Source organism: Mus musculus, chromosome 11 (genome assembly GCF_000001635.26).
Source record: "Mus musculus strain C57BL/6J chromosome 11, GRCm38.p6 C57BL/6J".
Classification (NCBI taxonomy): domain Eukaryota; kingdom Metazoa; phylum Chordata; class Mammalia; order Rodentia; family Muridae; genus Mus; species Mus musculus.
The window spans coordinates 116,439,565-116,466,266 of record NC_000077.6 but is presented as its reverse complement, the minus strand read 5'-3'; the positions used below and the strand labels follow the sequence as shown (position 1 = coordinate 116,466,266).

Below are 26,702 nucleotides of genomic sequence, written 5' to 3'. Positions count from 1 at the left end.
CAACAACCCTGCTGCAAACCGTGCGCCCTCGTTCCAAACGTCCACCGGCCAAGAGCCGGGCTGGCTAGGAGAGCGGAGCCCAGGGCTGGCTAGGAGAGCGGAGCCCAGGGCTCCAGCTAGGAAGCCACAAACCCACAAACAGGGCCACCTGCTGAGACCCCTGCTGGCCCCATAAGCCTTCTGGGAACGAGGAGGCGCTTGGTCTCCCTTCTTCCCTGATTCTGTGCCTCCCCAAAGGGCACACGATGCCGCCCTCATTGGTGGCCAACAGGGTCTCCCTCCGGGAGCTAGCCGACCTGGCAATTGGCACTCCAGAGGTGGGCGCGGTGAACTTTACGGCCTTGCACACACTGATAGTGTCCATTCTCAAGAGCCTCAACCTCCAAGAAGTTCTTATCGACTTCCACTACCCATCGACTGAGACTGGCCGCGGAACTGAGTCTCTGCATGGCACTCACAGCGCCCCGCATTTGCCAACCAGCAAAGAGAAGCATCAGAGTCTACCTAGGCTGTCACAGACTCCACAAGAGCTAGAAAACCAGGTGAAGGACTTGGGTAACCAGGTACTGGACCTCACCAAACAGTTTAAAACTATGGACAACAAAGTACAGGGCATGGCCACACAAATAGACCAGATCTCAGTCCCTGAACTCCAGCAGGAAGAGGAGATAGCTCTGGTGACCCAACAGGTATCCCTAACAAAGTTCTCCAAGATCTATGAATCTGAGGAGATGATGGAGAAGCCTGAGCCCACAGTCAAGATGCCCACCGAGATGGTACAACTAAAGCCCTCAAGGACTCCCAGCCTGACCAAGGTGGGTACATTAACCCTAAAAATCCTCTGCTCCTCTGGGCTACCCTTCAGGCCCTAAGCTACCCCCAATACAAGGGGTACCAGGTCTGGCTTCACAGGACTCCTCTACCTTGCAGCCCACGAGTGTGCTCCAAGACCTCATAGAAGATGTGAAAATTCTGAAGCAGGCTTCTGAGCTGCAGGTTAGGACACCCTAGGGACCACAGCTCATGAGTGGGTTGATGCTTTGCCTCTACTTTCTCTCCTTGGTTTTGTGTGTGTGTGTGTGTTTGTATGTGTGTTTGAGCACCCACATGCATGCAGTGCCTGAAGACTCCAGCAGAAGGCATCAGATCCCAGGAACTGGAGTTAGTTGTAAGGCGCTCTGTAGGTGCAGGATAACATACCGGTACCCTTCACAAGAGCAGCCAGTGCTCTTACCTGCTGAGCCATCTCACCAGCCTCATTCCATTTCCTAAAGCCATTAATAACTCATCAAGATACCTAGAATACCTAAATTGATTTAGAAGGTAGCTGAGACATTGCAGGATATTCTTAAAGTGAGTTTCCTTAAAAATTGAGACTATCCCGGTATGGTGGTTCCTTTAGTCCCAACACTTGGGAGGCAGAGGCAGGAGGATCTCTGTGAGTTTGAGGTCAACCTGGCCTACATAGCCAGTTCTTGGCTAACCAGTGCTACACAGTGAGACCTTGTCTCAAAGCAAGCAAGCAAAGTACACAGTTTCTGTTCTATTCCTGTGAGGAGACACCATGACCAAGACTTGCTTACAGTTTCAAAGGTTTGGTCTATCATCTTGGCCAAAAGCATGGCGGCACACGGGTAGACACGATGCAGGAGAAATAGCAGAGAGCTCTGTAACCAGATCAGCAGGCAGTAGGAGAGAGACCCTGGGCCTGGCTTGCCCCTCAGTGACACATTTCCTCCGAGACCATGCCTCCCAATCATTACAAATAGCACCACTCCCTAAACATTTAAATATAAGAGCAGCCTACAGGGGCTATTCTTTTTTTTTGGGGGGGGGGTTTGAGACAGGGTCTCTCTGTGTAGCCCTGGCTGTCCTGGAATTCACTCTGTAGACCTGGCTGGCCTTGAACTCAGAAATCCATCTGCCTCTGCCTCCTGAGTGCTGGGATTAAAGGTGTGCGCCACCAGTGCTCGGCTACAGGGGCCATTCTTATTCACACCACCACACTAAGTAAAGTAATAGAGAGCGCGCAAGGAATGGTAGTTTACTGCCTGTAATTCCAGCAGCACTTGGGAGGCAGAAATGAAGAATCCTGCAAGCCCCGGGCCAACTAAGTCAGCTGCAAGTTTTGAGCCAGTCTGGCAACTGGAGAAGTGGTAGGTCTTTGCTCAGCCTGCAGGGGGCAGCAGAGGACTGAGGAAAACACCCCATGGATACACAGAAGAGGGCGGGAGGTGGAGAAGGAAGGGAGGTGGGGGTGGGGCAGAAACTCAGGGTTGACCAGCTCTCAGCTGGAGAAATCTCCACACCCCAGAAGCTCAGTGTGTTTATTGCTTACAGTTGAGCAGGGAGGTAGGGCTACTGCACACAGATGTACAAGGAGACAGGTTTAGGTCATCTCTGTAGGGGAGCAGCCTCCAGTCTATAAATATTTAGGGATGAGATGTGGCTGTTTTCTGCACACACACTGTTAACATCTACACAGAGACCAGAAAAAAGGCTTTGCCATGAGCCATGATTCACCACCACCACCACCCTGAGCCTTATGGGTACGTGTGTGTGTGTGTGTGTGTGTGTGTGTGTGTGTGTGTGTGTGTGGTGGTGGTGGTGGTGGGAGGGTTGGGTGTTTACTATTCCCCCATGGCTCTGAGGATGTGGGATCCCCTACTCAGCTGTACCCGTGTCAACAGTACACATTCACAAAAGATTTCACTCAGAGCTTCCTCCACCCCCTGCAAGGGAGAGTAGAGGAATCAGGGAGCGCACATGTATATTGCTGACCCAAGGGTCAGTCCTCATGAGGGCGGTAAGGATGGAAAGTCGGATAGCAGTGCCTCATCAAGGTCACAGACACAAGCTGCAACAAGCTGGGGACACTTTAACCTTGCCTTGGGTTTTCCTGAGGGAGAAGTCCCAAAGGGTTCTTCATGTAGTGTCCTGTGAGCACGAGGAGACAGAAAGCAAAGCCAGATTCTCACACAGATCAGGCCAAGGGGTTACAGGTAGCCTTTAGAGGAAAGAGGAGCCACCAGAAAGAAAGGATGGAGAGAGGCCCAAGAGAGAAAAGGACACAAGACAGGCCAAAGGAGGCCCAGCCCTGGGAGATCTCTGGCTTTTAACCCAGCCTGAGCCTCACACAGGCCTGGGGAACTGTCACATCTCTGGTCTTGGCTCTGGGAAGTGGACCCCACTTTCTCTGTGGTTGTTGCTGTCCTTTCCTTTGTTCAGTTTTTTTAAAGCAGGGTCTCCTCGTAGCCCAGCTGGCCTTGAGCTTAACTGTGTAGTCAAGGCTGGCCTCTGACCGCTTGGTCCTTCTAGTCACCTCTCAAGGGCGGTGGTAATCAGCATGCGTGCAGCACCATGTCTGGTCTTTTCCAAACTTTAGTGTTTGAAAGATCAGTTTAGAATCTGTTTAGATCCCGGAGGTCAGCACAAGTTATAAAGAATAGTTGAGGGGGGCTAGTGAGATGGCTCAGCGGTTAAGAGCACTGACTGCTCTTCTGGAGGTCATGAGTTCAAATCCCAGCAACCACAGGGTGGCTCACAACCATCAGTTGAAGTCCCAATCACTTGCCGGGGCCCTCGCTTTTGGAGAGACAAGGCGGACTTCAAGCTGTCGAGCTGGAAGCTTTAGATAATGAGTAGCAAGCAAAGAAGCCAAGGTCAACTCTGACTGGTCACTGTTTTCACTACTTCCTTCCTTCCTTCCTTCCTACTGACCAGGAAAAGAACTGGGAACCTGGCCGGGTGGTGGTGGCGCACACCTTTAATCCCAGCACTTGGGAGGCAGAGGCAGGTGGATTTCTGAGTTCAAGGCCAGCCTGGTCTACAGAGTGAGTTCCAGGACAGCCAGAGCTACACAGAGAAACAAACCCTGTCTTGAAAAACCAAAAAAAAAAAAAAATAATAATAATAATAATAAATAAATAATAATAATAATAACTGGGAACCTGGCTTTCTATGTCACCTAAAACTAGGTGGAAACTAGGAACCAGAGACTGTACCTTCACTAAGACCCATAGGCTTCTCATTTCCTTTTCTCCTTTACACCAAGGCTGTGTGTGTGTGTGTGTGTGTGTGTGTGTGTGTGTGTGTGCACACAGGAGGGCTGAGGCAATGGTCCATTTCTAAACTCTGTTTCCAGGAACTCCTTCAACGTTTTAATGAACTGGAGAAACTAGTTAAAAGCCGAGAAGAATACCTGGTAATATGAGCAAGCTCTGGGGGAAGGGTCCTGAGGGATAGGTAGAGGACTTCCCTTCAGCCTGGCTTCTCTTTAGGCCTGGTCCCAACTCCCATCCCTGAATATCTGTGTCCTTTGTGGGTAGGGGACATATGCACTCTGCCACTAAGCGGCACTACTTCTGGGTAGAAGTGCAAGTCCTTGCCATCTTTGCTCAGGGCTCTATCCAGAATCCATGTGAGCTAAAGCACCCATCAGCCAATTCTGTGCCTCTGGCTGGTCACTGAAAGCCAGTGACTCTTCCTGAGGCTGTGGCTGTTGGTAGCACCCAATCAATCCTGTTGGTCCCAAACTGCGGGGAACGGATGTGCATGCATGCTTACACATACATGTGTGTACATTCCTACTTACATGTCTCTGTGTGTGCATTCACACTTACACCACGTGTGTCTGTACACTCGTGCTTATACACGTGTCTGTCTGTATCATGATATGTTATTCACAGGATCTATTAAGTCGGAGGCTGAATCTTCTTGCTCCGGGTGGTGAAGAAATCACCATGGTCACCTGGGAAGAGCTAGAACAAGTGATTGGTGACGGCTGGAGGGCCTCCAAAGGGGTAAAGCAAATGGGCAGCAGCACTGGGTGGTATTCCAGAGAACATCTCTCATACATTCCACTGTCTCATATTCTGCTGTTTGGACCTTCACTACTTACTTTGTAGATATTTAAAACATTTTTCCAGGATGACATTGGCACGAGTAACCCAGATAAATTCCCAGGTTTGGAATGACAACTTTACGCTTTGTCTACCTGTTGCTACTGTGCGGACCCAGCTTAGAGTCCAAATAGAAGCTTGGAGGAAAAAAGAGAGAGAAATCCAGGGCAGGCGTGACGAGAGCACAGCAGGAAGAGCTATGTGTAGTCCGTGTAAAACCTGTCATAGGCTGGGCAGTGGTGGCGCATGCCTTTAATCCTAGCACTTGGGAGGCAGAGGCAGGCGGATTTCTGAGTTCGAGGCCAGCCTGGTCTACAAAGTGAGTTCCAGGACAGCCAGGGATACACAGAGAAACCAAACCAAAAACAAACAAACAAACAAACAAAAAAAAAACTGTCATAGAGGGGTAGGCAGTAATCCATGTTCTGGGGTGGGGGGGGGGAGAAGGAAGGAAGATCTGGGGGGGGGGTGTTGGCCATCCACCCATGCTGAGTATGTGAACTCACAGTTCCGTGAGAAACCCTGCCTCAAACAGACCAAGAAGGAAGACTGAGAAAGCCACACCATGATGACCTCTTCTGGCCTCCACAAGTATACACACACACACACACACACAGAGGAAATAGCCAGTAAATGATTTTGCCCCTCATAATCTTAAGGCACCCAAATTCCAAATCTCCACAAGTACCTTGACGTCAAAACCGGAGGAAAACCTTGCCAAGCCTGTGGGCAGGGTGTCAGTCTGCCTAGACTGCAGGATGTCCCTGCTGTACGGGAACAGCTAAACTGCAGGTCAAGAGCTATGGTTTATGAAAAATTAATTCCCATGTCAACTGCTTCAAAATCTTGAGCAAAACTTTGTGCTATATATATTCGAGACTTGTTAGAGGCACTGGATTCTTTAAATTATTAGGTTGGGGTTACAACTTATACTTCCATTATACTTAAATTTACTCTGTGTGCCTATATATGGCTGTGTGCATTCCAGGATGCCTATGTGGAGGTCAGAGAACAATCCTAGAGGTGGTTCCCTCCTTCTACCACGTGGGTGCCAGGGCTTGCACTGCGGTGAGGCTTGGTGGCAGATGTTTTTACAAACCAAGCCACCTCAGGCACTCCCTCAATGAGAAAACTCCACGTTACATTTCCCCCCCTAGAACCCAGCTGTGTTCACCCATTAGTAAATAACAGTGACCCCACCCCAGGGACTCTCTGTTTCCCCACCACTTCTGTAGCTGCTGTGTCCGTTTTTTCTAGGATTTCATCGAATGTGCCTGTACTCCCTGTAAGGAGTCAGCAGCCCCAGAAACCTCTACATCACTATGCTAACCCCACCCCCCATTCTGACCTTTCAATGACAAAAGGAACTTTGTAGGTCTGATGAAGTCCAGGATCTTGAGGGAGAGTCCCCTGGATCTTGCAGAAAAGACTTCATCACAAAAGGCCTCTGTAAGAGGCAGCGGGACAGAGAACAGCTATATGGAAGGACATAGTACGTATGGAAGGAAGGTTGTAAGTTCAAGGCTGACCTTGGGGGTTGTCATAAAAAGCAAGTTCAGGGGTTGTGGCTGTAGCTTAGTTGGTAGAATGCTTGCTGCTCATGCACAAAGGGCTGAGATCAGCCCCCCAGCACAGATGAAGTGGGCATGGGGTGATTGCTGTAATCTCAGCACTCCAGAGACGGAGGCAGGAGGATCAGAAGTTTGTTATTGTCAGCTACATAGGGAATTCAAGTCTCTGTCTTAAAGCAAACAACAACAACAACAACAAAATCTAGCAGGCTGGTAATCCCAACTATTGAAGCAGAAAGACCAACAGCTGAAGGCTTGCCTAGGCTACAGCATGAGTTCAATTTATGGAGACCCTGCCTTGAGATAAAGAGTAAAACCAAAGGGCTTGGAATATGGCTTAGTAGTAGAGGAGCTAACATTTGCAAGGCCCAGGTTTATCCCCAACATCCACCCATCTCTCTCTCTCTCTCTCTCTCTCTTTTCTCTCACACACATAGGCACACACTCACACACAAATATAACAAAATCACACACAAACACGCGTGCGCACACACACATACAGGGTTGCTTCACTGCAACAGTCTTAAATCATCCCAGTCAAGTATCCAAGACGGCCTTCCGTTCAGCTTCTTAGTGGTTGTAATCAGTTTCCCTTTCTCGTTACCCAGAGCTCGGATTCGTCCACAGCAACCGTTGGCAAGCACAAATTTACCTCAAGTGACCTCCTTCCGAGTGGAATGTTTCTCAGAGCTGCTGACCAGGCTCTGGATTCCACTGGTGGTATAGAAAGAATCTCCAGCAGAGATCAAAGCAGATCTACTACTGCATTTCGGGATATGGCCCGTGAGCCATCCCAGGTCATATCCGAGACAGATCGCCAGACATATGCAAGAAGAGATGAGCAACTCCCTGGTCAGACTCAACGTGGTGGGATACCCAGGACGGAACCATTTGGCATGGATCAGCCTAGATTGATAGACGCTGTGATGCCCACCACTACGGGTCAGCTTGGTGTAAAGCCCCCCGAAATGTATGGCCAGGAATTAGTACCTGTTGATAAAGCTCAGAGTGGTGGGCTGCCACCATCAGGACCTGACAAGGAACTGAAAAAACTGAGTACAATCCAGCTTGGTACAGTTCCACCTAGCACGTATCAGCAAGGCATGATGCTTCCTGGAATGGACCGAGAGGGCACGGAACAGGCTGCTGTGCGTGACAGTGGTCAGGGACCATGGCCCACGGCTCAGCAAGGGTTGATAGCAGTAGGCGTAGATCAGCATGGATTGCCGATACCAGGCACAGGCCAGCAAGGACTGCCCCCACAACATATGGATCAGCGGGGTTTGGTAACACCTGGTACAGACCAACGTGCATTCTCTCCATCTCTTTCAGATGAACGTACCTTGGTGTCACTTGGTTTGATGCAAGTTAGTACAGATCAACAAGGTTTTAGACAGTCCAGCTTAACGTCACGCTTTATACAACCTGGTGCAGAACAGCTCAGGGTAGAGCAGCGTGGTGTAGCGCAGCCTGGTTTAGATCGGCGCAGTTCAGTGCCTGTAGGGACAGAACGGCGGGCTTCATTGCAGGCTCTTGCAGAGAAACGTAGTTCAGTGCCCATTGAGGTAGAACAGCAGAGTCTGGCACAGTCTAGGGCAGGTCAGCAAGGTTTAGGACAACCTAGCACAGTTTCGGGTGGTTTGATACAGCCTGGCACAGACCAACATTTGGTGCCTCCTGGTGTAGATCAGCCTAGCTTGATTCAACCTGGTGCATTTCCACTTAGTTTGGCACAACTTGGTGCAGATCAGCAAGGTCTAATACAAACAGACACAGGGCAGCCTGTTTGGGTTCAACCAAGCACAGATCAGAGTGGCGGGGTACAGCCTGGTGCATATCTGCCCGGTTGGGTACAGCCTAGTGTAGATCAACGTGACTTAGTACAAGTTGGAATGGATCAGCAGGAGCTGAGACAACCTGGTGCAGTTCAGCCCGGGCTGGTGCAGCCAGGTGCATATGCACCTGGGTTGATGCAAGTTGGTGCAAGTCAGGATGGTTTGCTTCAACCTGGAATGGATCAGCTTGGTCTGGTACAGCCTGGTACAGCCTGGAGTTTGGTGCAGCCTGATGTAGATCAGCTTGATATGGCACAACCACATGGAATTCTGCCTGGCCTGGCACAACCACGTGGAGTTCTGCCTGGCATGGTCCAACCAGGTGCAGTTCAGCCTGGTGTGTTGCAACCAGGTGCAGTTCAGCCTGGTGTGTTGCAACCAGGTGCAGTTCAGCCTGGTGTGTTGCAACCAGGTGCAGCTCAGCCTGGCTTGGTCCAGCCAGGTGCAGCTCAGCCTGGCTTGGTCCAGCCAGGTGCAGCTCAGCCTGGTGTGTTGCAAGCAGGTGCAGTTCAGCCTGGTGTGTTGCAAGCAGGTGCAGTTCAGCCTGGCATGGTCCAGCAGGGTCCAGTTCAGCCTGGTGTGTTGCAAGCAGGTGCAGCTCAGCCTGGCATGGTCCATCCGGGTGCAGCTCAGCCTGGCATGGTCCAGCCGGGTTCAGTTCAGCCTGGCATGGTCCAGCTAGGTGCAGTTCAGCCTGGCGTGTTGCAAGCAGGTGCAGTTCAGTTTGGCATGGTCCAGCCGGGTGCAGTTGAGCCTGGTGTGTTGCGAGCCGGTGCAGTTCAGCTTGGCATGGTCCAGCCGGGTGCAGTTCAGCTTGGTGTGTTTCGAGCAGGTGCAGTTCAGCCTGGTGTGTTGCAAGCAGGTGCAGTTCAGCCTGGCATGGTCCAGCAAGGTCCAGTTCAGCCTGGTGTGTTGCAAGCAGGTGCAGTTCAGCCTGGCATGGTCCAGCAAGGTCCAGTTCAGCCTGGTGTGTTGCAAGCAGGTGCAGTTCAGCCTGGCATGGTCCAGCAAGGTCCAGTTCAGCCTGGTGTGTTGCAAGCAGGTGCAGTTCAGCCTGGCATGGTCCAGCAAGGTCCAGTTCAGCCTGGTGTGTTGCAATCAGGTGCAGTTCAGCCTGGCATGGTCCAGCCTGGTATACTTCCTAGTGGTTGGGGGCAGCCTGTTGCATACTCACTTGGCTTGGGCCAACCTGGTATAGGTCAGTATGGTTTGGTTCAGCCAAGAGTTGATCGATATGGTTTTGTGCAGCCCGGTGTAGCACGTGGTTTACTCCAACCTAGTGACAGTCAGCGCGCTTTGATGCAACCTGGAGTAGGTCAAGTTGAGTGGATACAACCTGGAATGAGTCGTCGTGATTTAGTACAACCTGGTGCAGATGAGAGTGGTTTAGCCCAAGGTGGAATGGCTCAGCAGGGTTTGGTACAATCTGGCATGGCCCGGCAGGGTTTGGCACAACCTGGCATGGCCCGGCAGGGTGTGGCACACCCTGGCATGGCCCGGCAGGGTGTGGCACACCCTGGCAAGGCCCGGCAGGGTGTGGCACACCCTGGCAAGGCCCGGCAGGGTGTGGCACAACCTGACTTGGCACAACCTGGAGCACCTAGTGAGGACAAGTTTGGCTTGGCACAGCCTATAGTGGACCAGAGTGCTTTTATGCAGCCTGGCATGGACCAACGTGGCTTGGTACAGCCTAGAATGTACCAGTATGGTTTTGTGGACCCTTCTGATCTTCAGCGTAACTTCTTGCAACCCAGAGGAGTTTTGCCTAGGTTAGTCCAGCCTGTCGTGGATCAGGGTGGTCCGCTGCAGGCTGGACTGGCTCAGTCTAGGATGGTGCAGCCTATCACGGATCAGAGAGGCCCGGTGCAGCCTGAAACTCTTCAGCCTAGGCAGGTGCAGCCTAGTACAAGCCGTCGAGGCCTGGTGCAGTCTCTCCTGACTCCGTATGGCCTGATGCAGCCAGGTGCAGCTCAACTTGGTTTGGTGCAGCCTGGCATGGAGCAGCTAGGGGAAGAAAGGCGTGGCTTACTGCAGCCTGGCATGGATCAGCCTGGTTTGTTGCAGCCTGGGACAGATCAGCCTGGTTTGTTGCAGCCTGGGGCAGATCAGCCTGGTTTGTTGCAGCCTGGGGCAGATCAGCCTGGTTTGTTGCAGCCTGGGGCAGATCAGCCTGGTTTCTTACAGCCTGGGGCAGATCAGCCTGGTTTCTTACAGCCTGGGGCAGCTAGGCTGGACAGGATACAGCCTGGGATGGTTGAGCCTGGTGCAGGCCCTCAGGGTTTGGGTCAGCCTGACTTGGCCCCACCTCCTTTTATTCACCCTGGTATATTTCCTCGTGGTATATTTCAACCTGCTACACTTCCACGTGGTTTCAGACAACCCACTCCAACTCAGCCAGACTTTGTAACACCAAGCATAGACCTTCGCTTTCCAACAATGGAGGTTGAACCTCAGCAACCACAATTGCCCCAGTTATATCAGCTTCCTACAGCACTCCAAACCAGGCAAGGTATACTTCCTGAAGGGGTCCATCGGATCTCAGGTCAAAAAGCCAAGACAAGGACAGTTGAAGTTCAGTATGATATAGAAGAGGCTGGCCTGCCTGAAGAAGTCCAGAGAGTTGAGGTGGATACCCAGGTCTCTTGGGAGCTAAGTCACCTTGACTCGGCTGCCCCAACTGCCCCAGAACAAGTTATCACCGACTCCAGGACTCAGGATTCCTGGAACTATCTCCAGCAGTTCTCATCAGTAAGCGAGACTCGTCGAGAGCAGCAGCGGCAGGAGTCACTGCCTCCAAGCTTCCCCATGGCGGTGGAAACACTGCGCCTGATCGGGGAGCTCATCTCCCTCTATTTAGAACTGAAGGAACAGTTGAAAGACTTGGACGAGGAACTGGCCGGCCAGACTGACTTCGAGAAAATCCAGTACCTGATCACAATGATAGGTGAGCATCCTTTGCCACAGAGGGAAAGTAGCCTCGCTCCCTCTCTCCCTGGGGCAGAACACACTCCTACCCAGACCTGACTCCACAGGTGGCGGCGGCAGCAGCAGCCTGTGGGGAGGCCAGATGTGTATATAGCAGAGTGTGAGACCAAGCCAGCAGGATTGGGGTAGACTTGAGAGAGGCATGAAGCAGGCTTCTGGGCCTTTGTCAGGGCAGCAGAGATGAAGGTGTGCAAGGTGAGAGCATAGCACGGGGGGAGGGGGGGCGTCAGGGGGAGAGCTGCAGAACGAAGCTCACCACTACCCAGTCACAGCTCTAGTAGTAGCTAGAGATGGCAGAGGCAGCAGGAGATAGATACCTAGCAGTCAAACACCATGTTGAAAGACACGTGTCCTCTCCTCTTCTACCTCCTTGCCCAATTACTTGATCCAGTGAAAACAGGATCAAGTAATCTACTGACTTGACCTCTGGGCTCAGTTCATTATTGAAAGACTGTAAAACAGATTAAAGAGCCCAAAGGGAATCCTACTCCCTGATGCTGGCCTCCATATCCCGTAGTCAAAAAGACCATACCCCAGGACCTGGCAGAGCAGCTGAAGAGCCTAAAGACGTTGAACAAGGAAGTTCGGCAGGACAAGGCAAAAGTGCGTATGGGAGGGTCGGCTTCCGTAGTTCTAAGTTAACAATCGCGAGCACTGTTAGGAACTCTCTAGCGATGGAGGCCATTGCAGGAGGCTGCTGGGTACCCACCGCCTCACCCATGAGATAGAAGAGGGGCTGAACAAGCAGTCGGCGGCCTTCGGGAAGCCGCCACTCAGGCCTGTCTGACACCTGGCTTCCTCTATGCTTGTAGCTAGAGAAGATACAGAAGTTTGTGGACAGTGCTGCTGACACCACCGGAGGGAAGGGAGTGAAACCTAACCATCTGAGCTTGCAGCTGGGCATCCTCAGGTGACACTCCTTCGCCACCTCGGGGGTGGGGTGGTGGGGTAGGGTGGTGCATCTGGCCTCATGGTTAAGGCTCAGGTATAGAGGCAGCCTTCCACCTCCCCACATCCGGCAATGGTCATTGTCTCTCATCTGGATTGTACCGGCTCCTCAGGGTGTCCTAGTCTTTACAAGATCTGGTAGAAGGACTCCCCCCACCTCAACATTCCTAAAATGGCAGCACCAGGACTGGGAGGAACGCCAGTGTCCCTCCTTGGGCTATGACCCACCACACCACCCCCTCTCTGACTTGGGATCCCTAGACAGAGGCTCCTGGTGGCCTTATTGTGCTGTGTGTCCCACAGCCAGGCCTCTGCTCTTCTGAGCAAAGGGTTCTGGGCAGTGGTGGGACGAGCTGCTCTCTGACCGCTCCAGAGTCACCGTGTCTGACATCGAGAAGGAGCTGAACGAGCTGAGAGAGAGCCAGGACCGAGGCAAGGCCACCATGGAGAACTCTGTCTCTGAGGCGTCTCTTTACCTACAGGATCAGGTGAACAGTCTGTGGCCAAGGTCCAGGGCCCCTCCCAGGGTCAGGGTAGAGGGTTGGCAACCTAGCCCTCACCAACCTGGAGACCAGCCATGGGGGGGGGGGGTGTGGAGTCACTTTTCTGTTGCTGTGATAAAATACCATGACGAAAAGGGACTTCGAGAAGATTAGCCCTTCACGGCAAGGAAGGATAGGCAAGTCTGGCTGCCAGAGCCGGAGACTGGCAGGCTACATTTCCACCAACACAAAGGAATCAACAGCCATGGACCAAGTGTTCAAATGCACAGGCCTCGGAGGGCATCCAAAGCAGTGCAGAACAGTGGGAGCACTTGACTGCCGCTCAGCTGGGTCCGAGCAGGGGCACCAATGCAGGAGTTGAAATACAGGCTCCTCCCCTGCCTGATACAGGCTCTTCTCCTGCCCGATTCCTACTGTGTATTTCCTTTAATTTATATATCATAAAACACATCTTCAGTTCCAGCACTAGGGAGGCGGAGGCAAGCAGATCTCTGAGTTCAAAGCCAGCCTGGTCTACAGGGTGACTTCCAGGACAGCCAGAGCTGTACAGAGAAACCGTGTCCTAAAACAAACAAACAAACAAACAAACAAACAACCCAAAAGAGCAAAACAAACAAACAAAAACACCTTTTAATCATATTTTGTTATTTTTTTAATAAGTTAACATTTTACATCATTTCCTCCTTCCCTTTCTTCCTTCCCACAAGCTGTCCTATATACACTTGGTTGTTCTCTTTCAAATTCATGGCTTCTTTTTCTTCCATTCTGTGTGTGTGTGTGTGTGTGTGTGTGTGTGTGTGTGTGTGTGTGTGTAAAAATATAAAAGTGCATCCTGCTCGTTCCGTGTAGTGTTCCTCGTCCGTATGTTGTCAGGACTGGCCATTGATATTGGCATGATTCCCCTAGAGAAGACGCTCTCCTGATCTCAGTATTCCTGGCTTGCCCATACTTCTTTGTGAGGCTGAGAGGCCCCAGGAGCGCTTCCTGCCCCTCAGTAGCTTCTCTATGGTGTCAATCTTGTTTGACAATTACTTTTAGTAATGTGTGAGTGTGTGCATGCGTGAGGGGAGGAGAGTTGCTCAGGGAATTCTGAGGCACAGGACCCCTGGAGCTGGAGTTACAAGTGACCCCCTGATGTGGATGCTGGGACCTGAGCCCGGGTCCACTGGATGAGCAGCGCATGCGCTTAATCGCGGAGCCAGCTCTTCGACACTCTGTCTTTTATTTTATTGCATGCTTTGGAACTTTTGCCCTCACGTATGTGCACCACATGTGTGGAGTCCTCTTGGAGTCCCAGAAAAGGGCATCAGGTCCCCTGGAGTCATAGATGAGCCACCATGCAGGTGCTGAATCCAGGTCCCCTTAGGGAGCAGTAAGTGCCCTTAGACACTGAGCTGTCTTTCCAACTCTGGCGTCCACTTTCATTGTGACTCAAAATAATCTATTCTGTGGCCAATAGAAGGTTCTCCCTCTACCCATCAGGTGGACAGCTGGGTTGCTTCTCCTAGCTACTAGGATTCGTGCTGATGTGAACACGCGTGTGCCTTTTCTCTTGGGCACGGACCTTGGAGTAGAGCCTCCGCATGGTACGGTGACTGAACACTCAAGAAGTTCACTGGCTGCTTCCCCAGATGAAGCCCTGGTCGGCAGGGCATGCCAGTTTCCGGTTTCCATGTCTTTGTCAACACTTACCCCTCTCTTTTAAGATTTATTCTATTTGTTCTTAATTATTGGAGCCTGTGTGTGCTTGTGTGTGTGTGTATGTTTATGTGTGGTGTGTGTGTGCATTGTGTGTATATGTTTATATGTGTGTTTTGTGTGTGTATGTGTGCCTGTGTATGTATATATGTGTATGCATGTGTATTAGTGTGTGTGTGTATGTATGTACATGTTGTGTTTTGTTTTGTGTGTGCTGTGTTTGTGTATGTATATATACATGTGTGTTATGTGTTTGTATATGTATATGTGTGTGTTTTGTGTTTTTATATGTATGTATGTTCTGTGTGTCTTTGTGTTGTGCGTGTATGTGTGTTTATGTGTGTGTTTATGTATGTGTGTTTGTGTATGTATATGTATATGTGTGTTGTGTATATGTGTGTGGTTTGTGTTTTGTATGTGTATGTGTGTGCATGTGTTGTTGGTGTGTGCACAAATGAGTATGGGTGTTCAGAAGGAGGTGGCAGATCTTTTGGGGCTGAAGTTAAGGTCACTAGGAGCCATCATGTGGGTGCTGGAAACCAAACCTGAGTCCCTGTAAGAGCAACACCAGTGCTCTTGGCAGCTCAGCCCTTTCTCCAGCTCCTCTTCTCTCCTTTTAGAAAGTGACAGGGTGTGGAGTGTTACTATGGCTTGGATTTGCATTTCCCCAGGAACTAGTAATACCTAGACCTTCTCCTGTGTGTACTGGCCCTCAGGTGCTTTCTGTGCTGAAACGCATCGTGCTGGAGAGATCAAACTCAGTGCCTTATATGGCAGTATTTTCACCGCACTAACTCATCCAAGTTCCTTCATGACTCCAAGTGGATTGTCCTGTAAGGGCAGATGTAAATGTTGGTTTTATCTCTTCAGATGAAGGATTGAGACAAGAGTCATACCCAAGATGTGCAAATTCACAGTGTAGGCTGAGCCCAGAGCATTTTTTTCCCCTCTGTTCTATTCCTAGGCCTAGAATCTTCTAGCTTCTGTATAATCTAATCTTCCAAGCTGACTGATTCAATCCTGCTTCTCTTGGATTCTGACTGAATTGCTCTGCCTGGCCTCATGTTAACTTTGGCAATCTGTTGTGATCTTCTAGCTCTCTATTCTCTGGCTCATTCCGTCTTCACCTGTGTCTAGCCTGTCTCTGTGAAACTGTCCCAGTAAAACTGACACACACACACACACACACACACACCACCCACCACATACCACACACTACCTCTGCAGTGTGTAGTTTTTGCTACCCTGCTTTAAGCTCTGGGAACAGGCCACACTTACCAACCCTTGCCCAGAGAATATTAGATCCTTGGATAAAAAACACAAACACACACATTGTTCAATTTTAACCTGCCTTATTGACTCAATGGTTGGGTCCTTCCCAATACTCCTGGCTCAACACTCTAACCTCCCACCTGGGGAAGCGGCCTATGGCTGCTCTGCCCTAGATCTCACATGGCTGTTCACCTTTTATCCCTCCAAAACATGGTAAAAAAACAAAAACAAAAAAAACAACATCAACAACCCTTTCTTCCTCTGCATCTCTTCACCTCCCCTCTCGGGAACCAGAAGACCTGCCTCTTTCTTTCCACCCAACAATTGACCCCTGACATCTTTATTGATAGATCAAGAACCAATTGGAAAACAAGACCTTAGCATCAGATCCACCCTCTACACACCTCTGTCTCCCCCGCCACCCCTTCTGCTCTTCAGTAGCTTCTCTTTCCTGTGCTGTTTCCCTGTGAGCTGGGCGTATCCTATGTCTGACTCATTCTGTCAACTCTTTCTCTTGTTCATCACTTTGTCCACCCCTCAATTAGACTTCACTTTCAGACATGAGTGCTTCCTTCTACAATCGAACCTTACCTTCATTGGGCATGGCTTGTATTCCAGCCAGGGCATGTTTGCATTCTGTCTGGATCATATCTTTGGATATGATCCCCTATCAGAGCAGCCATGTTGCTGGATTAAAAATCTCTCTACAGGCAGGAGGAGGTCCAGAGAGTCAAAGGTCACCTATCGGCTCGATTATCAGCCCAAAGTACACACCTGAGCTCGGCAGCTTTGGGGGACCGTCCAGGACCACAATGAACTTTTAAAGAAACCCTATGCCCCACCCCACCCACCCCCATCTCTTTTGCTTTGTTTGTTTGTTTGTTTGTTTGTTCCTTCTGCAGTGCTGGGATGGAACCCAGGCTCCCACACAAACACTCCATGCCCAGCTCCGGGTACCTTTGCATCCTTTCCAGCAGGTTCCACCTTCTACACCACCTGCTCATTCTGGCTCCTGGCTCCCTGGCCTTCTGCCTTTCTCCCAGCATGTTTATACCTTCTTAGGCTGCTCTTTCTGAAATGTCCTCTGGCTCCTGGTTTTTCCTGGAGACCTGCTTTTTATCCTTTAAGGTTCTACTGAGATACCTAGCTTTTCTCGGGATTGTTTTAACTCAGAGATCGGTATGCCTTTTTCAACCCTGGCAGCCATCTGCTGCATGGGCCTTAGCTCAGGACCCATCCTTAGCAAGCTGCTGACCCTGTGAGCTCAGAACACAAGGGAAATGTGTTGAGTGTAGGGCTGCAACTGGAGAGCAAACTTCCAGTTTAGGGCAGTCGGAGGGAGGCCATTCCTTTGACTGACTCCTTGGGCCTAACTTCATTCATGTGTGCCTTTCTCCCTCACCCCTCCTGGCTGCACACCTCTCTTCTATTTCGGTCCTCCAGCAACTTGTGTGTCTCTCACACTGTCTCAAACGCCTTCCCAAAGCTCTAGAGAGACTGTCTGGTAGCACTGACCACTAGGAAGCAGATGGTGTGACATGATCATGACCCTTTTGGAAACTGGGAGGCATCCTTAGGCTGGTGGTTCTTGAATCCAACTGACCACCCAGGACCAACAGTCATTGGTGGTAACCAAGTAAGACCATAGGGAGAAGAGGGAAACAGGAGGGCCAGGCTGAGTGGCTTGCCCTGGAAGCCACTTGCCCCTCCAGACCCAGAGATATCCCTGTACCTTCATCTGCACCTCTCACATTCCTTTGTTGTTAGACCTTACATCCTGGGTGAGACAGATGTGCAAGTCCACTGCTCACACCTTGTGCTGCAAGGACTTTGCGTCATCAGGGCCCCGGGAGAACACAGGACTTAGCTACAGAAGCTGTGTGCATTAACCCAATGGAGTTCCCCTCCCACAGCGGGTTTTGTCATTAATGCTGCCTGCTGGCGGCAAAGGTACTTGAAAAACCATGTGCTGGGTAGAGATCAACTGTGTACTGTGTGCAGCGCCTTCTGTGACGCTCTGAGGAGGTGGCGACTGCCTGTCTCACAGCAGGGGACAGGCAGAATATGCCACACCATTGGTGAGACATAATACCCTTACCCCACCTCCCTGCCCCGCCTTTCTTGTCTGTCCCGCATGCAGCTGGACAAGCTCAGAACCATCATTGAGAGCATGCTGGGCAGCTCCTCCACGCTGCTCTCCATGAGCATAACCCCACACAAGTCCACCGCCTGCCTAGTGCCCGGCCAGATCGACCCCGAGGCCACCTGTCCGGCCTGCAGTCTGGATGTGAGCCACCAAGTCAGTCTGCTGGTCCAGCGCTACGAGCAGCTACAGGACATGGTCAGTGGCCTCGCTGCCTCCAGACCCTCCAAGAAGGCCAAGCTGCAGGGCCAGGTGAGTGTTTCTCTCTGCCCAGCTCCGTCACAGGGTGGCTGGATGTGGAGTTAGGAGTGTATGGGAAGGGTGGACTTAGTGTGGGTGGGACACACAGTGCCTATCACAGGATGCAGGCACAGTTGCAGGACACACTGCCCCTCGGTGGCCAGTGTTTCCAACACTTTGCAGATGTCCCCTGGAGGGAAGGCTTGCTGCCGGGCTGAGGGTCACCACCAGATCTTGCTCTTGGATGCAAGAATTGAGATTTGGTTCACACTGTTGCCCACACCTCACCTCTCGGGGATCATGGGACAGCCATAGGACATGTGAGCTTCAGTCACCTCTTGGATGCCCCCAAAGGCCACTGATGCCAGTCTACCAGCATGTAGGGGGATTGGTGACAACATCCAGAGGAGGACACAACTGTCTTGGATGCCTCTGAAGAAAGCCAGAATGGATTTGAAGGGAGCGCATGTGCTGGGTGATGATGGTTTTGATTTTAACGTGTACGCGTTTCTTTGCGTGTATGCATGTGTGCATCCGTGCACGTGCACATTGCATGGCATACTTGCAGAAGCCAGAGGACAGCTTGCAGGAGTCAGTTCTTTCTTTCCATGATGTAGGGTCTGACGGCCTTGTGTGGTAGCCCAGATTTGTTCTAGAACTTATCTTCCTGAGCATGGGGGGGAGGGGGGGGTGTCACATTCTAAGTTCTAAAGGCAGCCTACCCATGGGACTGCTTCATGGGTTGCCCCAGCAGCCTCCAAAAACTCCCCTGTCGCTGCTGCAGGATGAGGAGCTGCTGGGCCACGTGCAGAGCGCCATCCTACAAGTCCAGGGTGACTGTGAGAAGCTCAACATTACCACGAGCAACCTCATTGAGGACCATCGGCAGAAGCAGAAAGACATTGAAGTGAGCAGTGGCAGAGGCTCGCCCGCCCCACCCACCCATGCCGCTCACTCGGCTCACTCTCTCGGCATTGCTGACTCTTCCCTTTCTCTGTCCCGCGGGCCTCCAGGTGCTGTATCAGGGGATAGAAAGGCTGGATAAGGAAAAGGCCAACAGAGAGCACCTGGAGATGGAGATTGATGAGGTGAGCCTCTGGCTCCTCCCCAGCCATTGTGAGGGGAATGGGGGTGGAGGAGTTGGGGTGGGGAGGGCGAGGGATGTGTGGGGAGCCGGGAGACACGGAGACACAGGACAGACTGCCCGAGGAACATCCCCACCCCATGCTGGTCTCTCACACAGAAAGCCGACAAGAGCGCTCTGGCATCCAAAGTGAGCCGGATCCAGTTTGATGCCACTACAGAGCAGCTGAACCACATGATGCAGGAACTGGTGGCCAAGATGAGCGGACAGGAGCAAGACTGGCAGAAACTTCTGGATAAGCTCCTGGCAGAGATGGACAGCAAGGTGGGGGTGGGAAAAGACACAGGACAGGTTGGGCTGCTCGCTCGCCATTCCTGGCCCTGCCATCGGGGCACCACCGCTCTCTGCAAGCATAGATCGATCCCTCCCACCTCCACCCCACAACCCCATCTCCCTGCCGCCTCGAGCTCACCTGGTGTCCACCCTCCAGCTGGACCGCCTGGAGCTGGATCCGTTGAAGCAGATGCTGGAGGACCGCTGGAAATCACTGCGGCAGCAGCTCAAAGAGCGCCCTCCACTCTACCAGGCCGACGAGGCGGCTGCCATGCGGAGGTGAGGCCCGGAAGGCAATGGGGAATGCTGGGCGGGCCCCAGGTGAGCAGTGCATGACTGATTCTGCCCAGAACTGTCAATCAGGTGGAGGGACTGCATTTTAGAGTTGAGTAACTTGGCCAGATCCTTCCAATAGTGGTGGGGAAAGGCAGAAAGGAGGTGCAAGGCTCTTGGGGTTAGATTGCAGTACACTGGATTTCTGGGGGCAGAGACACACCTCCAAGGTGTCCCTTTGGAAACTGGCTTAGGGAAATCCCACTCATGTCCACCAGGGGGCACCAGAGGCACATACAAGCTACTAGGCTGGCTAGCTGGTTCAGAATGCGTGCCTGCAAGGGATGGTTAGCACCAGTTGAATTCCCAGGAAGTAGGGCAGGATTTGCCACCCGTCCTGCTGGGGCGGGGGGAGGGGGGGGACAAGCTCTCTGGATCTCACTGGCTGTGTCCCATTCCTGACAGGCAGCTCTTGGCTCATTTCCACTGCTTGTCCTGTGACCGTCCCTTGGAGACAACTGTGACTGGACAGTGAGTGGGCACACCTCAACCACAGCATCTGGTGGCAGGGAGAAGGCTTCGAAGCAGGGATGCATCTCCCCATACCCACTCGTCTCGCCTCTTGTCCTGGGTTCATCTCTGTCCCTGGTCCCCTCAGCCTTCCTATGGGGCCCATACTGAGTAGTGAGGGCCGTCCCGTAGAGCATGGAGGTGGGTGGCCTAGACGTGGGATTTCTCTCTCTCTCACGCCCCTCCCCCTTCTCTCTGTCCCTGCCCAGAGTCATCTCTGTGACCCCCATAATTTCGAGCATGCCAGGGCACCGTTCCGTCCGGCCTTACACTGTGTTTGAACTAGAGCAGATCCGACAGCAAAGCAGAAAGTATGGGACAGTGGGATCCTGGGCAGGGGAGGGGGAGGGAGGGCAGGGGTGGGAGGGGGCAGAGATGACTTGAGAATACACACTGGGAGTAGCCTAGAGGGACTCTGACCGGAAGCACCATGGAGGACCTGAACTTCCTTTTTTGTTTTGTATTTGTTTTTGTTGTTTATTTTGTGGGTTTTTGACATTTTAAGCGTTTATTTTGTTGGGGAAGGGGGCTTTTGTGTTAGGGAAAAAACTTTCCCCAGCAAGTCTGGTGGTCCCTTACCAGACTTTTAGAGGTGTTGAGCTGCCCAGTGACCCTCAGCCCTCAGTCAGTTCCCGAGGGCCAGTGCAGTTCACACCTGCTCCTGCACAGCAGGGGCCTGGAGCCAAAGCAAGGGTAAAGCCCACAAGGTCCTGCCTGGTCCTGGGCTGACCTCTTTCCTCACGCCTGGGTCTCACAGCCTGAAGCTGGGCAGCAGCTTCCCTCGGGTTGACATGTCACAGATGGAGAGAAGCGTGGGGCGTCTGCACAGCATGCACTCCCGGATGCTGATGGACATGGAGAAGGTGCAGGTCCACTTCGGAGGCTCTGTGAAGGCCAGCAGCCAGATGATCCGAGAGCTGCTGCACACCCAGTGCCTCAGCCACCCATGCTACAAACGGTAGGACAGACAGAGTCCAGGGACACACAGGCCCCCATGAAGGCCAAGCTTGGCTTCTGCTCCCCCCCGCCCCCCGTCCATTGTGGGGTGGGGGTTGGGGGCTGGGGTTGGGGATGGGAACAAGGGTGAGGGTGTACTGTGAGTGTGCACACACACACACACACACTGGTGCGCACACACACACACACACACACACACACACACACACACGGTGTGACACGTTGTGTGTAGCTTCAGGCTTACTTACCAGCCTGTCCCAGGTAACACTCCTGGGTGGCTCAAAGTGATGACTCCCCCCACCCCCCACCCCCACCCCGTGTCTGTCTACATCCCAGGGGAGCAGACACAGCAGATTACAGCTACTCGACTGTATCCCGTCGCTGTGGGGGCAGCCACACCCTCACCTACCCCTACCGGCGAAACCGCCCGCAGCACCTGTCTCCACTGGAGGAGATCCAGATCGCCATGAAGGTCTGTCAGGAGCCATGGGAAGGATAGTCCCGCCATGCCCCTTCTGGAAAACCACCTAAAGTCCCATCAACTGGTCCTCTTTCTTCCCTCCCTCCCTTGCTGTCCCAGGGGTTGCTAGGTTACTGCCAAGTTACCTCTCCAAAGTTGCTGAGGCAGGCCTTGAACTCACGATCCTCGAGCCTCGGACTCCCAAAGTAGCTAGGATATACAGGTCTGGCTTGCCACTGGGTAGAACGCCATCCTTCCACCTGATTCCCAGGCACTACCCTACCACCTTCCACCACGGGGCCGCAGAGTTCCACAGTACCTCCTTCCATCTTGCCCTCAGACCAGACTCCATGCAGGGGCCTTTCATTTTTGAGAGTGAGTCTTGCTATTTACAGTCCTGGCTGGACTGGTACTAGCTATATATCTCCCAGACTGGCCTTGAAGTCAGTGGGAAGCCTGCTGCCAGTCTCCAGAGAGCCAGGATTACAGGCATGTGCCCTCAGGCCTCATTTCAGGGGGTGAGGCATAGGGCTGGGGGGAGGGGGGCAGGGGAAGGCAGGGCGGTTCTGAGCACTGCTGGCTGACAGTGTCTGCACTCCAGGCCTTCCTGGGGGATACTCAGGCTGTTACAATGCTAATGGACACGCATACCCCTCTCTAGCATGATGAGGTTGACATCCTGGGCCTCGACGGACACATCTACAAGGGACGGATGGATACACGGTTGCCAGGCATCCTAGGGAAAGATGGTGAGTGGTCCAGGCAGCCTTGAGTTCCTTCTAGGTTCTCGCTTGGGTGACAAAGGACAGTTGTCTATTTCCTGGTATGGGCATGTCTTGGATCACTGGGCCCTAAAGACTTTTTCTCCTCCTGAAGCCAAGTGGCTGCTTTCTAGTGGAGAGCAGCACCCAGACCTTGGCCTGTCCCCTGGCAGTGGCCTTGTCCTTTCTTGCTGGCCTTCACACCTCCACAGCTGAGTTTTCCCACCTCCTCCGCCTCAGCGCCCTGTAACAATACAGCCAAGCCCTGACAGACTTTCCAAAACTCAGCAAAGGATGCTTATGTGATCCCAGTACCAAACCAGGCTCCCAAAGGCCAACTTCCAGTTCATACCAGAAGTTCCCATCATGCCTTGTGCCTTCCTTATGTTCTCTTTCCTGAAACGCGAGTCCAGGACGGAACTCACTCAGACCCTACGCAAGGTCCTCAGTAAATCTGAGCGGGCGGGAGGGCAGACTGATGGGCAGGTAGACATGTAGTCTCTAAGGGGGCACAGCCACAGACTCAGCATGTGGAGGACCCCCACCTCAGCCGGCTCCTGTTCCCCAAAGGTCCTCCCCACAGTTCTCACTGGTGCTCCCCCTCCTTATGCCCTTTCAGCCCCAGGAGTGACAAAACACAACAAGGCTAAGCTCCAGCAGCTCCAACAACTGCAGCAGCTGCAGCAGCTCCAACAACTGCAGCAGCTGCAGCAGGCCCAGCATGCCCGGCCCCACGCACACAGGCAGCCAAGCCTGGGCAACATGATCTCGCCACCCTCTCGGCCTCAGAGTGCACAGATGATAGCGGACAGCAAAGCAGGTAGGTTTCTTCTCTCGGCAGCCTGGACACTGTCCCCAAGCCTTCCTGTCCTTGCTGACAGCCCTCCAGCTTTCCTCCTGCCCAGGCTAGAGACAGCAAGGGCCAGGAAGCTCATGGATGTGATGGGAGGGAGGATGGAGAAAACCCAGTTCCCGAATGTTTGGTGTGTGCCAGGTCTGTGAGGTGAACACTGTTACTGTCCTACTCCACACAAGAAGACACGGGGACAGAGATGCACCCAGCTCTGGCCGCAGGCCCAAGGTCTTCCCTGCTCAGACACAAACGTTTTAAGAGCCAGGCTACAAGCCCTGAATATGTGCAACGCCCCCCACTGACATGCGCGCAAATACACACCCGTCCCTTGCCTATAGGTATCCCTCTCTGCCTCTAGCTCTGGGAAGCCCCTAGAGTCCCAGGTCTTCCTTGAGAAGCTAGATCAGATAAAAGGCCAAGGGGCTAGGGCCCTCTGGGTTCCACCACACAAGGCCTATGGTCCTTGCTAGACTAGAATGTGAGGCTAGGACCCACGCTGCCAGGTGACTAAACCGATCTCTCTCCTCATCATGGGTATGTCTACGTGCAGGAACAGCTCTCTCCCCAGAGGCAGGCAGCTTGATAACAACCCCACACGGTATTTTGCAAATGCTTGCAGGAGACCCAAGGATCACAATGCATTTGTACACTGTCCCCTCCCCCACCCCCCCAAGCTTTGTATGTTAGACCTCCGAGCTCTGTAACGTATTTCCATTCCAACCCTGCGTCTGGAAGATCCCATGGCACAAGGTAATGTGTGTGGTACCCGTGGTGCCGTACCATCAAGGTACATCGAGGCTGCCTAGGTAGTTTTTGTCTATGCAACAGCCTACACTACACCTACACTGATGTGTATAGATCAACATTAGCCCCAGGAACAACTAAGGGAACAGGGGCACTGAGAGGCTGAACAGTAAGTGGTCAAGGTGGAATTCAAGGGTCATCACCGGTGACCAAGAATAGGCCACAAGAGCAGGAGTCTGTCATTCTACTGGGCCCTGGCTCCTTTTAACAGGCTTTCGACTTCTACCTAGAAATACTTACCATATGGGAGCTGGAGAGACTGATGTAGAAAGATTTCTGGGCTTGTATAAGCCCCTAAAAGGACAGGAGGCATAAATGAGGCAGGTTCTTTCTGCAAGGATCACGGAAGGGCCATAAGCATTTGCTTAGGAACACCCACGAATGCTTGTAACTGTGTGGCCCAGCCTAACAGCCAGGCTAATGGGGTTCACAACTTGCTTGGGCCTTGAGCAAGCTAGAGTGAACCCTGGTGGGCATGGGGGGAACCAGACAGAGCAAGCTGAGCCCCTCCTGTCTTGCAGTTCCTTCAGGGCAAAAGAAAGACAGACCAGTCTCCTCTGAGGGGCGTCTCCTGCAGTCGAATGTGAGCCATTCATCCATCCCTACAGACATAGCCAGTCTGCAGGGTAGCCAACAGGGGCTGAACATGCACATTGACGTGCCTCCCGGGGAGGGGCTGGAGGAGCCCACCCGGGGACCACGGTCCACCGCTGCTCACTGAACGGAGGCATAAATAAACATTTTTAAAAAGGAGTTGGGTGCCAAGGGATCTCTCTGATGCCCTGCCTCAAGAACAAGAAGGTCGCTGGGCAATGGTGGCACACGCCTTTAGTCCCAGCACTTGGGAGGCAGAGGCAGGCAGATTTCTGAGTTCAAGGCCAGCCTGGTCTACAGAGTGAGTTCGGGGACAGCCAAGGCTATACAGAGAAACCCTGTCTTGAAAAACAAAGAACAACAACAAAACAACCCAAGGAGGTAGGTACCTGCTGTCAGCTGAGCAGCTCTGGGCTTCTAGGCCTCCTCATCTGAGGGGCAGACCATTCCCTGGACGGCAGGTCTGCTTTATGGTTGGAGAGCTAAGGCTTTTAAGTGCCACCGAGCTGTCAAGAGGATGCGTGTGGCCAGGGAGGTTGGGATGATGCACTCAGACAGGGTGAATAGCTGGGGAAGACTTCAGACCTGGTTCTAGGAGCCTAAGGACAGGGAGGGCCTGGTCTAATCAGTGGTTATCTGACAGTGCAAGTCCATGGCTGGTCTGGGGCACCCTGGGTAGGCAGGGGTCCACAGTGTCTGCACACCAGTTCTACTTGGAGCTGAGGGGCCACTGCCACCTGCTTCCTGGTCGCAGGCTTGGGGTAGCTCCTGCTCCAAACTGGGCTTCCAGCCAGAAGCACAAACACAACTGCCAGGTTTCCACTCCAACCCTGCGTTTGGAAGTTGTGTCCTACAGTCACCTTGCATCAGCTGCTACAAATGGCAGCTTCAAAGCCAGCCCTGGTAGAGGGGCTTTGTGCATGGCTGCCTTGGCTAGGCTGGCAAGATAGAGATCAGGCCTGGCTCAGTCCAGACTGTATGGTCTGTTTCCAAGGTGACTCTCAGCCCAGTATGCTTGCTCCATGCCTGTGGTCACTCGATATTCAGGAGTCTTCAGGTTCAGGGTCTGATCCGATGAAGAGCCCTCACTGCTACCTAGTCACCTCTTAATCTAGGGCCTCCGGGCAGATCTTAGTGGTCCACAAGAGAGCCTGACCCAACTTGGGGGGGGGGGGTCCAAGAAACCGTAATCACACTACTCAAGGCCAGCCTGGGCTACGCAGCAAGAACCGGTCTCAAAATAAAGCAGTTGCTATTATTCCCACCTCTGGATTGAGGTGTGCAGAGGGCGAGATGGGGCAACCCCCACACCAGCTTCCACACCCCCCTCTCTCACACGGAAAGCATCTGGGGCAAGATGTTCACCCTTGAGGTGTGAGAAAGGGGGCGACAAAAATCACACAGGAAAGAGCGGCAGGAAACAGCCAAGAAACGGGTTTCTCACCACGGGCAAAGGGCTTGGCCAGGGGTGCCCCAGGGTGGAGGCTGCCCCTGGAGAATAAAGTTACTGTCCCTCTCAAGTCTCCTGTGGTCACACTTGTGACTGCATGGAAAAGATGGCCTGGCTAAACCCCTGTAGGCATCCCTAGACTATTGAGCTCGCCTCTGGACCCAAGGGCAGAGTCAGGGCCTGTCCCAGCCCCAGTGCCTATGTCTCCCATACTGGTGCCTCCCTGGCAATGACATACATTTCAGGCCAACTCAGTCTCCCCCGGTCTGGAAGACGGCCTCCCAGTCAGAGGGACAGGACCCACATTCCCTCAGCTGGGCCAGCCTCCACCATCCCATACCTAGGCACGGCAGCCCCACCCTTTCCCCCAAGCTGGTACTTCTGAATGGACCCTCACCGCCGCGCAGGCAGCCCCTGCCTGGCCACCCACATACCTGCCAGGGATTTCCCCTTCCAGCCTGGGAAAG

At 52.8% G+C, this 26,702-nt stretch overlaps 1 protein-coding gene across 10 annotated transcripts; it reads left to right on the top strand.

Annotated features, from left to right (window-relative positions):
- Qrich2 (glutamine rich 2) lies at nucleotides 1–24,944 on the top strand. Of its 10 annotated transcripts, none has more exons than XM_011248956.3 (21): nucleotides 2–815; nucleotides 931–996; nucleotides 4,145–4,204; nucleotides 4,689–4,802; nucleotides 7,081–8,629; nucleotides 8,660–11,251; nucleotides 11,810–11,895; nucleotides 12,105–12,202; nucleotides 12,614–12,728; nucleotides 17,854–18,108; nucleotides 18,881–19,003; nucleotides 19,110–19,184; nucleotides 19,340–19,504; nucleotides 19,671–19,792; nucleotides 20,252–20,317; nucleotides 20,566–20,667; nucleotides 21,114–21,314; nucleotides 21,650–21,785; nucleotides 22,435–22,522; nucleotides 23,154–23,354; nucleotides 24,713–24,944. In XM_011248956.3, exons 1-21 carry the CDS (start codon nucleotides 246–248, stop codon nucleotides 24,910–24,912), a joined length of 6,984 nt encoding a protein of 2,327 aa, XP_011247258.1. In that variant the 5' UTR covers nucleotides 2–245; the 3' UTR covers nucleotides 24,913–24,944. The 10 variants fall into 10 exon arrangements, with proteins under 10 accessions (XP_017169982.1, XP_011247258.1, XP_011247257.1 ...); XM_011248955.3 differs by having other exon boundaries at nucleotides 7,081–8,689; nucleotides 8,720–11,251; XM_017314492.2 differs by having other exon boundaries at nucleotides 7,081–9,841; nucleotides 9,872–11,251.
- Nucleotides 24,945–26,702: the final 1,758 nt, after the last annotated feature.

Coding starts and splice junctions, on each gene's coding strand:
- Qrich2 (XM_011248954.3), top strand. CDS start 246: ATGCCGCCCTCATTGGTGGCCAACAGGGTCTCCCTCCGGGAGCTAGCC. Junction 4,205..4,688: donor AAAGCCGAGAAGAATACCTG/GTAATATGAGCA, acceptor TGTTATTCACAG/GATCTATTAAGTCGGAGGCT. Junction 4,803..7,080: donor GCTGGAGGGCCTCCAAAGGG/GTAAAGCAAATG, acceptor CTCGTTACCCAG/AGCTCGGATTCGTCCACAGC.